At 44.1% G+C, this 14526-nt stretch overlaps 1 protein-coding gene across 5 annotated transcripts in view; it reads left to right on the top strand.

Annotated features, from left to right (window-relative positions):
- LOC119847679 (26S proteasome non-ATPase regulatory subunit 4) overlaps positions 1–14526 on the top strand; it is a 79854-nt gene that overhangs the window by 12147 nt on the left and 53181 nt on the right. For all 5 annotated transcript variants that reach the window (XM_038382631.2, XM_043502211.1, XM_038382629.2 and 2 more), the window contains exons 2-3: positions 10906–10940; positions 12208–12297. In XM_038382631.2, coding sequence (XP_038238559.1) covers positions 10906–10940; positions 12208–12297 — 125 coding nt within the window. The remainder of the gene's footprint in view (positions 1–10905; positions 10941–12207; positions 12298–14526) is intronic.

Genomic DNA, 14526 nt, shown 5'->3' with positions numbered 1-14526 from the left:
ACTACAGGATATGGGAGTTTAGGAACTACGTCCACAGTCACCTCAGTGGGGTTTCCCTGAACCTCTGTCTCCACTGGGATGGTGGGGTGATGGCTCACGCCCCATGCACGCACATCATTGCTACGCGTTTGGCTTGTAGCAGCTGACTACTTTTTTACCAGCTTACCCGATATGAGGGTGATAGCACTCCCAGAGTCCACAAGCGCTGTAGTCTATGCTCCATTTATCCCCACTGGCCTGGTAATTATGCAGAGCTAATGCGACCCCCGCGAGGAGGATAAGGGAGCATGGGACCTCCCCATCCCCCAAGTTACATTGCATAGGCTTCTTTGTGCTGGGACACTGTGCTGCTATGTGTCCCCACTCCCCACATGCATAACATCTATAATTGCTTTTAATCACTCCCCTATCCCGGAAGTTAGGGGGTTTAGTCCTGGGGTTCACCCCACTCAGGCCAATCCCTTCCTTCTGGGGTCCCCACTGGTTTTCGGGCCCCCCCCCCTTCTTCCACCTAGGACTCCCCAGGGGTTTGGCTGCTCAACCTTCCAGAGTTGGGGTCGGATGCTTGCTTCGAAAGGGGCCTTCCTTGGGTAGTTGGGTCAGTTCCCTGGCTGTCATCCGTCTTTCTACCAGTGTGATCATCTCTTCGTATGTGGACGGATCATTCTGGCCTACCCATTTGCGGAGATCTGGCGGCAGTCCCCACATGTAATGGTCTATGACCAGGGTCTCCAAAATCTCCTCCAGCCTGCACACCTCGGTCTGTAACCACTTCCGTGTGAGGTATATGAGGTCGAATAGCTGGGACCTCGGGGGTTTGTTCTCCTGGTATTTCCACTCATAGAACGTCTGGGCCCTTACTGCTGCTGTTACCCCGATCGTGCTAGGATCTCTGCCTTCAGACGGGTATAGTCAGTGGCATCCGTGATAAGCAAGTCAAAGTAGGCCTTCTGGGCCTCTCCACACACAAAAAGGGGCAAGAATGCTGGCCCACTGCTCCTGGGGCCACGCCTCACGCTGAGCAGTCCTTTCGAATGAGAGGAGATATGCGTCTACGTCATCTCCTGACGTCATCTTTGCAGACAACCAGTGGCCCTCAGGGTTCGCGTCCTGTCGGACCCCCAGGCCTGGGTGGCAAGGATGGATCTTCAGCTGGTCCACCACCTCTCTCAAGGGCTCGATCTTGGGTCGCCTGGCTCATCAATAATTGATTGGTTTCCTGCTGTAGCCGCATAGACTCCTGTTGTGCCATTTCCTGAACCTGGGTGGCCTCCTGCTGGGCTGCCAAGGCTTGTACCAGAGCTCTGACCACCTCCTCCATTGTGGTATAAAGCAAACAAAAAAAACCAAACCAAAACAAAAAAAATTCCAAAACCCCAGTGCACTTCTTTTTTTATTTTAAAACCTCTTTCTTCCGCCAGTCTGTGAACGAAATCCCACTTCTGTTACCAGTTGTGACAAAGCTCTGTCCTTGCCTCTGTGGATCCCGTGTTTCCTGGAGTATTTTGCTAGCCTCAGAGGCTCACTGTGACCCTCCACGTAACCCTTCTTTCTCTAGAGACAAGGGTCACAGTCTACTGAGCCATTTTCATCATAAGCCAGCGAGGGAGGTGAGGAGAAGTTATCCTTCCTTGCACAGTCTCTGTTGTCTCCCAGTCTCGGTGATTAAACAGGGGGCAAAGGTGGCGGGGGGGGGAGCCCAGGCCCACCCTCTATGCTGGGCTCCAGCCCAGGGACCCTAATAATATCAGCTATGGTAGCTGACCTTTTAGAAACATGACCTGTACAATCCCCTGGGCTACTTCCCCCACAGCAGCCCTCACTTCCTCAAGCTCCACTTCACCCTTACCTCAGGGCCTCCTTCCTTGTGCCTGATATGGTGTGTACTACTCAGTCTCTCCAACCGCGCAACTTCTTCCCACAGCTCCTGACATGCTCTCCCACCTTATTGACTGGGAGGCTTTTAACTAGTTTCAGGCAGCCCCTGATTGGCTTCAGGTGTCCCAATCAACATAGCCTTCTCCCTACCTTCTAGAAAGTTCTTAGTTGGTCCCAGGTGTATTTAATTGACCTGGAGCAGCTTCCATTTCACTTAACCTGGTACCAGGGATTTGTTTAGCCTGGAGCTAATATATTTATCTCCCGCTACTTTTCTATAGCTATCTGGCCTTGCCCCGTCACACCAGGTTCTGGCAAACAGAGGCTAGGGACACCATCCCTGTCCATCCTGGCTCATAGCCACTGATGGACCTATCCTCCATGAATTTATCTTGTTTTTTGAACCCTGTTATGATCTTGGCCTTCGCAACATCAGCCAGGATCAGAGGTCAGGTTTCAGAGTAGCAGCCGTGTTAGTCTGTATTCGCAAAAAGAAAAGGAGTACTTGTGGCACCTTAGAGACTAACAAATTTATTTGAGCATAAGCTTTCGTGAGCTACAGCTCACTTCATCAGTGGCTTTTAGTTCCCTGTCCTTTGGAACACACTCCTCTCGCCTTAGGAATTTCCATGGCTTTCTTCAGTCACAAAGGCTGTCTGCTCCACATCTGTGAACCATTCATTGAAGTCTCTTGTCTGTTCTTCGCTTGCTCCCCACAATGCCATGTGCATAAATCTTGTATTTATTTGGCAAGTCATGAGATATGAGACGTTGGAGTTGCATAGTTCTCATTAACATCCGATTTTCCCACTTTACTACAAAATGATCTTAACTGCTATCTTGAGCACAGCCAAAGCCAGCAACAAATGCATTGTACAATCCAAAGTTTGCAGTGCCAGTTTAGCAGTGGTAGAAAACATTAATCATCGACTATAGCTGTTCATGAAACCTTAGCTGCTAAAATCAGCAATGGGCAAGGGCTTGTTGAGGGAAATAACAAGATGTCCATCAGAATATCCTTTTAATGTGTGTTGTTCTCACGGAACTAGAAACAGTTTTATTTGCCACTATAAATGCACTTGAGAACAATGATCTTTTCGAAGCATTGCTCCTGGATCAGAAAACAGGAAAAAAGAAAGGTCTGTTAGGTTTCTATTGAACACTTGCACCCAAAGGCCTGATCAGGGCCGTAACCAAGGCGGGGCAGCCGCCCAGGGCGCTAAGCCGCAGGGGTGGAAAAGTGAGGCGGGGAGGTCATGTGGGGTCACATGCCTCCCCTAGATTTCTGCCTTCCATTTAGCATAGTGGTTTTCAAACTGTCGGGTGCACCTCCCATGGGGGGCTTGCCCTACAGTTTGAAAACCGTAGCCTCCTGCCAGGAGCCAGCGTATTGGAAGTTGGTGGGAGCTGCTCGGGCTCCAGCTCTCCACACTGTAGGAGCCAGGGCACTGGCTGGCTGCCCAGCAACCCTCCCTCTCTGCATGGCCAGGTGCTCCCCAGGCAGGGCAGGCTCGGTGGGAAGGGGTTGGCTCCAAGGGGCATCGCCAGCTGGCACCAGACTCCTGCAGGAGAGGTAAGAGCGCATTGGGGTGCAGCTTGGAGCTGTGCCGCATGCCCTGGCTGGGGAGTGCCCAGCTGTCCTGAGGTGGCGCAGCTAGGTGAGCAGGGCAAGGAGGATGCTGGGCAGTCAGCCAGCACCCACAGTGTGGAGAGTCAGGGGCCTGAGTGAGCTAGGCAGCTCCCATCAGCATCTGATCTGCCAGCAGGTGATGGTTTTCAAACTGGAGTGTGCCTTTTGAAAACGTTTGTGCTAAATTGAAGGCAGAAATCTGTGGGAGAGGAGGGCATGTGATGCTGTGTGCCCCCCCATCACTTTTAGGGGGTGCAAATATGCTTGCTTGCCCCATTTGCGAAAATGCCTAGTTACAGCTCTGGGCCTGATCCTAAACCCGATTAAATCAATGCAGACTCCCACTGGCCTCAATGGGTTTTGGTTCAGGACCCAAAATAGTTAGTTGCTGTTAAGTATCTCTGTTCCTGGGTTTGTTATAGTAACTATCTCCAACAGCAAGTTTGTAAACCTACTGGAACACGGGAATTATAATGCTCCCTTACTAACATGAGCACAGAACTTCATCCGCAAACCTGAAGGAGATGGGGAGAGAAGTTTGAAAACCTGTTTGATTTTTGCCCCCCACCCCAACTTGCCAAATGTCTGAGCAATAATGGAATAAAAGTCCACATAGCTTACTATGTTTCCTTCTATTTCTGGATGTCTTGATGTCTGAGCTCAACTATCTGTATTAAGTATTTATAAAGTGCCTGTTGCTGTAGTATCTAAGCCCCGAGGAATAGTTTATTCCTGTCCTGTAAAGCAACAAGAGGAGATTGCCATGAAAACCTGGCTCAAAATGTTTAGAATTTTCCTGTGGGCTATTCCCCAGTAAGCTGTTGATCTCACTGTGAGCCTAGTCGTTGTCAGCAGCATCCCAGTAACTTCAGAAATATCCTCTCTCATGCTCTGATCCATTAGTTCATAGTACAAGTGAAATATTGAGAGACAAAGCTGTTGTTACAAAGAATTGCTTTGAGAACCAATTCTCTCTTAGAATGTACTAACACAATTAGCAGCTTGCAAGTTTCACACACAGAGGGAGAGAAACAGTACCAAAAACCAAGAGACCTCTTAATTAGTAATATCCTAGAATTTAAACTATGGGGAAATCAAACTCATTTGTGATTTTAATACAGAACTTCTTTAATATGATCCAACAGCCTGATCCCAGATGTACAGTACCTTCTTTCTTAACTTGTGTAAATTTGATTTTAAACATTAACTTTAATAACGTTTTTATATCCTCTTTCAGAGGACTGTATTCTGCTCTGGCTGGGGGTGGACTGAATGATCTAACAGATCTCTTCCATCTCCAACTACTATGATCATTGTTGGTTTTCATTCAAGCCAGGCTCCTGGGGTGTCTATAAGATGCTTTTACCAAAAGCAAATGAAATATTTAGATGCTCGTCTTCTAGAGCTACAAAAGAGTTTTGCTGTGAATGAACGCAACAGGGTGAGGATGTCTTGTTAAGAACTCAACATTTTAAAAAAAAAAAAAAATTTTGCACAGTTTGAGAGATGTCCTCTTTCTTACCGTACAGAAATTATATTTGGTCTAGATTAAAATTTGTTCCTGTAACTTTAGCCACAAAAAAGTTTTCCATTTCTTTAAGGGTTGAAGTTTCAATTCACATTTTTTTTGCTTTGTTTTTCCTCATATAGATTTCAGCTTTTTGTGCTGCTCAGTATCATCTCAAAGAGGTAGACAAGTTTCATATACAGTATATGCTTCAGAAGCATGGGTTTTCTTCCTATCCAATAACTAGCAGCAAACAGCCCACTTTACATAACTGTCTTGGCTTTTAAGAAGTGATACAGAATCAAGCCTTTTGTAGGCTTAGTAGATGGGTGCTGTAACTTTGCTCAGTGGAAGCTGCTATTTTAATTAAATGGCTTTCTTTTTTTTTTTTTAAAGTGCATGTTATATGAAAGTATGAGCTACCGCCTGACATCTAAACAGCTATGTGTGTGCCAGGATTATTCTAGTCAGGTTCATTTTATGCTTTCATACCTGTTTGCCATGCCTTTCTGAAAACATCTCAGCTGTCTTTCATCCGCAGAACCTTTGAAAGCCATCCTAAATTTAAAAAAAATAATAATAATCTTTTTTCTATGTCCCTCTCCAGTTGCCTGCTGGCAGGGTTGAGATGAAACCTGAAATTAGGAGAGGAAATGGAGATATGTCATCTTTCCTCATAAGAGCTTCTAGCAGCTTCAATGCATGCTTGTTTGATGTGGCCTTGGTGCTTAGCTTGTAAGATGCTTCATACCCTGAAGAGTGTAGCTCTTGATGTGTTTGGATGTGGTAACGTTTTCACTTTTATTTTTATCTAAAATATGAGATGAAACTGAAATTTGTCTGAACATCTCCATAAATATAGACACTGGTGGCTATGAATCCTGCCCACCCCAAATTAGCACATCTATCCTCTAGACAATTGAGTGAGGTGAGAATTTGACCTGAATTTCTGTGTTGCATACTCCTTTTTTTTCACAGCTGTTCGCGGACTGTTTAACCAAAACGGCACCACAATAGCTTCAGTATGGCTTTTAATCTGATATTTATTTGATGTGCTGTAAGAATCATACTACTCGTGGTGGTCCTGTACTATTTTCAGCCAGCTTCTGTTTGCTTCTCCTGATTCAGCTTCCCAGTAAATAACTCTATGGACAGTCTGAATTCTCCTTGGGGATTGGTTATGTAATGTTAAAAGATACAAACATATGATAATCCTTCCTTTTTTTTTTTTTTTTTTTTTTTGAGGGGAATGCATAGGTAATGTCTAACACTTATCTAATCTCCTCAAAAGAGAGGCCAGGCATGGAATTAAACCACAAAGAGTATCAAAATAGTTACCGTCATTCTTCAATCAGTCACCTGTTTGATTTTAATTAAACACTTGAGATAGATCTTAAAAATATGTACTTCCTTTTTTTCAAAAAACACTCATGAATTTAAGCAGCTCTAACACATTTTTAGAAACACCCAGGCACAAGTGAAGCTTTATCTAAAGGTTCAGTTTTGTAGAAAACGTGCTCATGGAGTTGGCTAATGCTGTTGCTCTTCATTTCTCCACATACTGCAGAAGAAATGGTCATTTTAAAAAAGAGAATAATAACTCTAAGTTCCTTGCATGGAAAGTCTTTTAGTTTTAACTATTTCCTGGCTCTGTATATGATGCCTCCCTCTGGCCAAAACTAGTAATGCTTTTAACTGAGGAAGCTTGTGCGTTTGCAGACAACTCCCAACATTTATAGGAATTGCACATGCCTGTTTACATTCATCTCCCCTTTACTTAGGAAACCAGACTCCTGCTGCATGTTCATTGTAGTGCTCAAGTGTAATTAACCATCTTTATTGTGGACAAAGGGAAATAACCTATTGCCCAATCTCATAGACTTTAAGGCCAGAAGGGACCATCATGATCACCTGGTCTGACCACCTGCACATCGCAGCACACAGAACCTCACCTACCCACTCCTGCAGTAGACCTGTAACCTCTGGCTGAGTTACTAAAGTCCTCAAATCTTGATTTAAAAACTTCAAGTTACAAACAATCCACCATTTACTTTAGTTCAAACCAGCAAGTGACCCACACCACACTGCAGAGAAGCAAAAAAACACCAGGGTCTCCGCCAATCTGACCTTGGGGGGAAATTCCTTCTCGACCCCAAATAGGGTGCTCAATTAGACCCTGAGCATGAGAGCAAGTCCCTCTAGCCAGACACCTGGGAAAGAATCTCTGTAGTAACTCAGAATCCTCCCCATCTAGGATGGTTGGAGATATCGCAATCAACGGATATTGCACATTCATTTAGAAATGAAGGAATTAGAGAAAGGGAGGGAGTGCTTCCTGTCTTGCACATGGTAGGGGGTGTGTGTGTTGGTTACTGATCCTTGTTACAGCAACTTTCCTGTGCTAGCTAGTGATCTTTCCTTGTAGACAGTGATGCTTGATTTGGAGATCATGTGTATATCTGATTTCCAGATAGCATTCACTAGAATTACATGATGGGAGACAATGTTGCTCATCCAGTGGGACCAGGAAAGTAGGAATGGGGATTCATAGAAATGTAGGGCTGGAAGGGACCTTGAGAGGTCATCTAGTCCAGCCTCCTGTGCAGGACCAAGTAAACCTAGACCATCCCTGACAGGTTTTTGTCGGACTTTTCTTTAAAAGTTCCATGGTGGGGATTCTACAACCTCTCTTGAAAGCCTGGTCCAGTACTTAACTTTCCTTACAGTTAGAACGTTTTTTTCCTAATATCTAATCTAAATATCTCTCGCTTCAGTTTAACCCAATTACTACTTGTCCTGCCTTCAGTGGACATAGAGAACAATTGATCACTGTCCCTTTTATAACAACCCTTAATATACTGGGTGACTGTCATCAGGTCTTTCCCCTCAATCATCTTTTCTCAAGACTAGACTTACCCAGTTTTTTAAACTTTCATCATAGATCAGATTTTCTAAACCTTTTATCATTTTTGTTGCTCTCTTCTGGACTCTCTCCAATTTATCCACATCTTTCCTAAAGTATGGCTCCCAGAACTGGACACAGTGTTCATCTGAGGCTTCACCAGTGCCGTGTAGAGCCAGTTTCTTGGTTTCTGTTCTCAGTCCTGATGCTGATTTGCTGTGTAACTTCAGGCAAATCACTGTACGTTACAGTCTAAACCTCTGTAAAATAAGAGTGCCTGTCACATTGGTATAGAGCAGGGTGGCCAAACCATGGCTTGCAAGCCGCATGTGGCTTTTTTACAGTTAGTGTGGCTGGCGGAGGGCCCTTTCCCTTCCCCCCGGTACATGCGCCACCCCCTTCCCCCCATTCTCCACCTACCAAACTGTGGGGGGAGCTCAGGACCTCTGCCTTGCAGCAGCAGGGTGGTGGGGTAGGGACTTCTGCCCAGTAGGGAGAGGGCTGTCAGGGCTTCAGCCCCATGGGGCACACCTGCCGGGGCTTGGGGCTTCAGCAGGATTGGGGCTGAAACCCCCAAACCCCAGCAGATGCGCTTCGGTTCTTGAACTTCTGAAGATTGTTGTATGCGGCTCGCTGGATCAGTAAGTTTGGCCGCCCTCAGTATAGAGGTCAAGCAAATATGAAATACTTTGGAATCCTCAGTTGAGAAGTGCTACACAAGTGAAAAGTTAGTGGTACATTTTTTTTATTATTTGCGTTTTTGTTTTTTGGCTTACTGTTTCTTGGATGTGATTGAAAAGGTATAAAAAGGCTCATTTGTTATCCCTTTTGAATAAATAGTTTTAGGTCAATCTGCATAGAATTTAAGGGTTCGAATGGATGATTATTAACATACCTAATCTCTAAGGTGATGGGTCTAGCTGTGCTGCTGGTTCAATGTGACTTATAAAGAATATCCGATTTATATACTTACAGAATACTCACTTGAAAAGAAAATAGGGCACAATTGTTGCTGAACAGGTGCTGCATTGTAATGACTGAGTTGCTTCCTCCACCACTGTCTCCCAGACATTGACAGTGTGGAAAGCCTTGTTCAAAGCAGTCACCTGTACTGCAAGGTGACAGAGTGGGGCATTGTCAGTTTCTCATTAAAACAGCATACTGAAAAACTGGGTTATGGCTGCGTGGCTTCTGTTAGCAGGACTGAAATGTGTAGAAGCTAGCTTCCAACTGGGAATCTGTTAGTTTTCAGATCCAGTCTGTTCTGTAGTGACAGAACTTCCTGTTTGGGGGCGGGGGGGGGGTCGAGAACAAAAGCTGTTAACTTGGACTGTTGGACAGTGATAGCCTAGTGGGCTCCTCCGAGCCCCTGGAAACTCTGAGAGCTTCCTTGGCTTCACAGCGGTTCAGCTGGCCAAGTGGCAGCAAAAGCTTGAGCCCTTGGACCTGTGTCCCAGGACAAATGGCTCCAACTGCTGTGCAGAATTGGCTGCTCTGCTAGCCTGACTGCCTTTGGTCTATGGCAATGGTTTTCAACCTTATTTGCAGACCCCTAAATTTTTTTTGAATGGAGGTGCAGACCCCTTTGGAAATCTTAGACATAGTCTGCGGACTGCCAGGAGTCCGCAGACCACAGGTTGTATACCACTGATCTATGGCCTTGCGTAGCACAGCTACTTGCAAGTCAGTGCACATGAATACAGTTGTGCGTTACTCATTTTTATGAAGAGCACAGAATGTACTGGGAGGGGGAGGGAATAGCTCCTGAATTAGTGGAACTTTATACATAAAAATTAAACCTGTCATGACACCTTTCTTGCCTTAAGGGGAGAACGGAGGGGGTAGAAAAAGCCAGTCGCTATACTCTCACTTTAGTTAGTAAAAAGCTTTTGGCACAGAATTATATTTGCTCACTGTTTCATCTATCTTGAAATGGAAGCTTTGACTGTTTGATTAAATGGATCGGAAGATTGGTCAGTTTGACTGTTAAGTGCCTTTGTATGCTTTGCTGAAATGCAGTTTTCTTACCACCATAACACTTCTTAATTTTTCTTTGCCCTTGTTTTGAATGACTGAGGTTGCCATGGTTGAGAAATAAACTTAATCAGACTGTATTTGTGGCTCTCACCTGTGGAGGATGTGCTGCAGTTTTTTGGGGTTTTTTTTTGTCCCAGGTAGAGGAAAAGGAAGAAATGCAAGTTTTCCCATGACTTCATTTAATGTGGGGGCAGCATCTCCGCTTTTGCAGTTCTGGGCTGTTTCTGAGTATTATTGCCAATCTATGTGGTGGTTTTGTGGCTTAGACAAACATCCACAAAAGAGCAGGATCACAGAGTCCATTTCTGTTCCCGTATCCAAGAAACAGGACTGGAATCCTGGCCTCAAAAGGTGGAAAAAGTAGTAAATCACCTCGCTGTCATTTAGCCCTAGTATTGTCTGAATCTTAACATTCGACTCAAAGGATTTATGTTGTGGTTGTAAAAACTCCTGGAAATAAGTTTATAATGGAAGTGCTGACACTGCAGCATCACAAAGCTTGAACTATGAAAATTGGGTCTTTGATGTAGTGATTTTAATTAATGGTTGGTTAGAGCCATATTAAGTCTTGGTGTAACTCAGTTTAATTTGATAAAGTTGCATCAGTTTACACAGTGTCTGAATTTGGCCCTGAGTTTCTATACATAGCTAAAAAATTATTGGAATCTGGCTGAGCAGGAGAGATCAGACTAGCAAATAGTTACACTATGGGAGATAAACAAAGTTAAGTTGCGATGGCTGTGTGGTAAGCAGAATGACATTTCCTTATGGCCTGAAAATTTTTTTTCCTGTGCTGTGAGCAAAAGAAGTTGAGGAAAAAATTCAACATGAGTCAGTGCTTTTTAGATGCACTAAAACATTCAAATCACGGCAGTATGTCAGGCTTCTTCTACAATATATAATAACAGCCTGTTTCTTTGCTAAATGTCTCTTAAATTTCTATCTTGACAGGATCAGCAACCTTCAAAAAATCATTCACTTCAGAGGTAAGTTACTTCTCGAGAAAACGGTGTGCTTTGTTCCCTGGGCACTGTCATAAACTGGTGCTTTCTATTTAACTAGGCATTTTGAGCTCTGTATATGGCTTGAATCTGAAAGGGAAAGCGGGGGACAAAGCTGAACAAGCAATTATAAGGCTGCAATAAACTGGTGTATTCACTTGTGAAATCAGCGGGCCTTTGTCCTTGTAAGAGAATTGGGTCCATTTTTATATCCTAATGGCCATGGAATTTCAAGTGATTCCATTCCACCAAAACACTATATAAATGTTAAGCCACAGGGCCTGAGTTCAACTCATTTTGACCAAGGAACACAGTTTTTATAGAGCAACAGAATGGCTGTTTACACAGAAGACAATGACCCAGGCAAGTTTCCAAGGGGTCATAGAGTAGCAGACAAGATGCAGCTAAAATTGCCACCTCTGCCTGAGAAACTAGATGAACTTGTACCGCCAACTTAGCTCACTTCCTCAAAGGACTCAGGTCTTCGAAGTGTATGTCCGTGCTGCAATCACAGGGTGTAACTGCAGCTTGAGCGCACGTACTAGCTTTGATCTAGCTAGCTCGGATACTGGAGCAGTGAAGTTGTGGCAGTCCGCATGTGAGCATGAGATGTACAAGCCCAATACTGATGCTAGCTAGAGTTTGTCTGCTCAAGCTGCAGTCGTGTGTGATTGCAGTATAGCCATACCCTTCATGGGCACAAGTCGTACCAGTAAAGGAAGGCGCACACTGATTGCAGCCTAAGGTCATTTAGGACCAGTCTGCTGGAAATTAAGGCTTCTAAGAGCAACCTGAAAACTCCCTCCTTGTACAGAACCAAAATTCCTCCTCTAGCTTGCATTTTGTGAAAGACAGTCCCCTCCACCCCTTTATTTAGCTTCCAGGTCTGCATCACACAGGAAACTCCCAGGAAGCTAGTATCTCTCCAAGGTTCTTTAATGTCACTCTATTTTGAAGATGAAGTTAGGCCATATAATGTCCCCCTCCACATTAATATTCAGCAGCAGCCCATGAACTGGTGCTCCATCTTGATCCAAGCATTGCATACTGGGACCTGTAGTTTTCTGCAAGCTGCATCTTTGTATTAAAGGTGGAAGTTGAAAAGAAATGTATTATACAACTCCATAGGCTTACCCCTGAGAGATACCCTGTAGCCCTCTGTAGTTATGCCTCTTGATTCTGGGTGGGGAGATGCACCTAGGATATTTGTTTTTTAAAACTTCTTGGTTCTTGTCTTCACCCATATTCCTAGATGTCTGGTTCTTCTGGACAGCCTGGCTCGCAGACAATAAAAAAAGGTCATAGAGGAGTAGATTCCACTGGTGAGACTACATATAAAAAGGTAGGTGCATCTCACCTAATTAATCAGATTGTTTTCATTCTCCTATTCACTAAATTAATGCTGCCCAGAGCATCAAAGTTTCTGACTCATTCTATTTAGCATAAAAGGTTGGGTAACTTGCGTGACAAACATTAAAGAAGATCTCAGTGGGAGCAAAGACTGGCAGGCTGGAGAGGCTGAAGGGCTGAATTTATGCTCTGGGAGTAGCTTCTCTGCCATTGCCTCCTAAAGACAGGATTATTTTTTAAATCTTACCTCATTAGCAACGCTTCCTAGGACCCTTCTTGTTTACTGACTGCGCTCGATGCTGTCTGGACACAATAGCAGCTACAGATTGTGATTTTGCTGGAATTTGCTTTACAAAAGGCAGATTGTGTGTGTTGGTTTCTTAAACCAGCCTATGGATGTGGGGATTTTTGGACATTGCTACTGACTTCTATTGGACTTCATCAGTATGTACCAACTTGCTTTACAACAAGAGTGGTTTCCCGTGTCTGGATTAAATGGATAATGGCATGATCAAGGCTTTTCAGCAGCTCTCGCTTCATGTAAGTGGAAGCTTCTCGTTTGAAATCTCTAATCCAGCCATGCTTTAATATCCACGTACCGTTTGGTGACTGGGTTCACTTCTAGAGATTACCTGGAAAATAAGGGAGCTGAGTGTGTGGGAGAGAACTTAAACAGCACTTCTGTTGAATCTAGTCTCTCTAATTTTACTATATTTGACTATGTTTAAGCTTGGGGTTCTCAGTTCAGATCTCCAGTATCCCAGCATGCTGAGTGGAGGAGGAGAAGGAGGTAGCAGAACTGGCTGGGAGAAGGCAGCAACCAAAGTGGAATTAGATGAGACACTTAAATATGTTTGCAGGGGCCCCCAGAAACTAGCAATGGGGGGGACTCCTAATGGGGTTACCCGGAAATGACTAACAGGCTCTTCTTACTTAAGTTGTTGTTGCAGTTTTGTGTCTCTCTTCTTTCCTTGAGGCACTATGTTGATTGATTTATTCTCTGCCCTTTGTTAAAACAATTGTAAACAGGCAGCTGATTGCTCAGTTTATGATGAGGAAAAAAAAATGCACACAGCTTAATGGCAACCTCATTGTGGCTCTTTGCACCCACAGATAATGCAGCAATGCCAAGCTAGTGTTCAGTTTCTTTATCTTTAAAGTGAAACTATCTTTTAGGTATGAACAGTATGCTGAGCTTGCATGGATTTTTTCAGTGATATTAATTTTAAAAGGCAAGAAGGAAAGGTATTTAGGAGAACTCTGTTCCAACCTCCTAGACAAACTATGTAATAAATCTCACGTGGGCACATCCTAGGATCTGGTTAGTAAGGAGCGTGAAGGGATTCAATGAAGTGGTCTAAAACCTGATGGAATCAAGAAAAACCTGAGTTCTGTTCTCAGTTCTGTCACTTACTGTGTGACCTTGGACAGGTCTCTTACTCCATCTCCATTTACCTTCTTCTGCTCTGTCCTGCTCACCCCCTTCCCTTTTCTTTTCATTAACTGATCCTCTCCTAACTAAACCCACGCCCAAAAATAATAATAATGGAACTAACCTGTTTGCTGCCATCGCACTGTCCACTCTGCTTGTGTGTTCTACTTCTTCTCCCACCTTGCATCTGTCTTGTCTATTTAGATAATAAGCTCTTTATTTCTGAGTTTGTACAGTGCCTAGCACAATGGGGCCTCATTCTTGGTTGGTCCATAGGTGCTACTGTAATAAACATGATTGATAATAAATGGAGAATGTTTATTCATCTTTGAAAGATTTTCTAGATACTCAGATGAAAGAGCCAGAGCATTCGTTTTAGCAGCAATGGAGGGGAAATCTAGGGATGCCAAAACATACTTGCGTAAATTGGAATCTGGCCTAGTCATTAAGGTTAAATTCTGTCTTTCACAACCAAGTCATCAGGACGTCTTATTAGATGCACAGTGTCCCTTGGTACCTTGCTGGAGCATTGGTTCAATACTGACTGTCAGAAGAACACCACCTACTGAGTCGCCTGCTCAGGATTTTGTTTTAGGTTCAGTTGCCTTGTATGTAAACAACTTGCACCTGTTTTGCAATAGTTTTAACATCCTTTGTAGTAGGATTATGTCTTATAGGCAGGGAATTGACACAGACCATGTAACTTCAGTAGTTGTCAAACAGACCTTATCTGCATCATCCTGGAAGATTCATGACCACATAGAACAAGCTGGATCTCGGCAAGTGTTA

The sequence above is a fragment of the Dermochelys coriacea genome, chromosome 24 (assembly GCF_009764565.3).
Source record: "Dermochelys coriacea isolate rDerCor1 chromosome 24, rDerCor1.pri.v4, whole genome shotgun sequence".
Lineage (NCBI taxonomy): Eukaryota > Metazoa > Chordata > Testudines > Dermochelyidae > Dermochelys > Dermochelys coriacea.
This window is presented reverse-complemented; position numbering and strand designations above follow the sequence as displayed.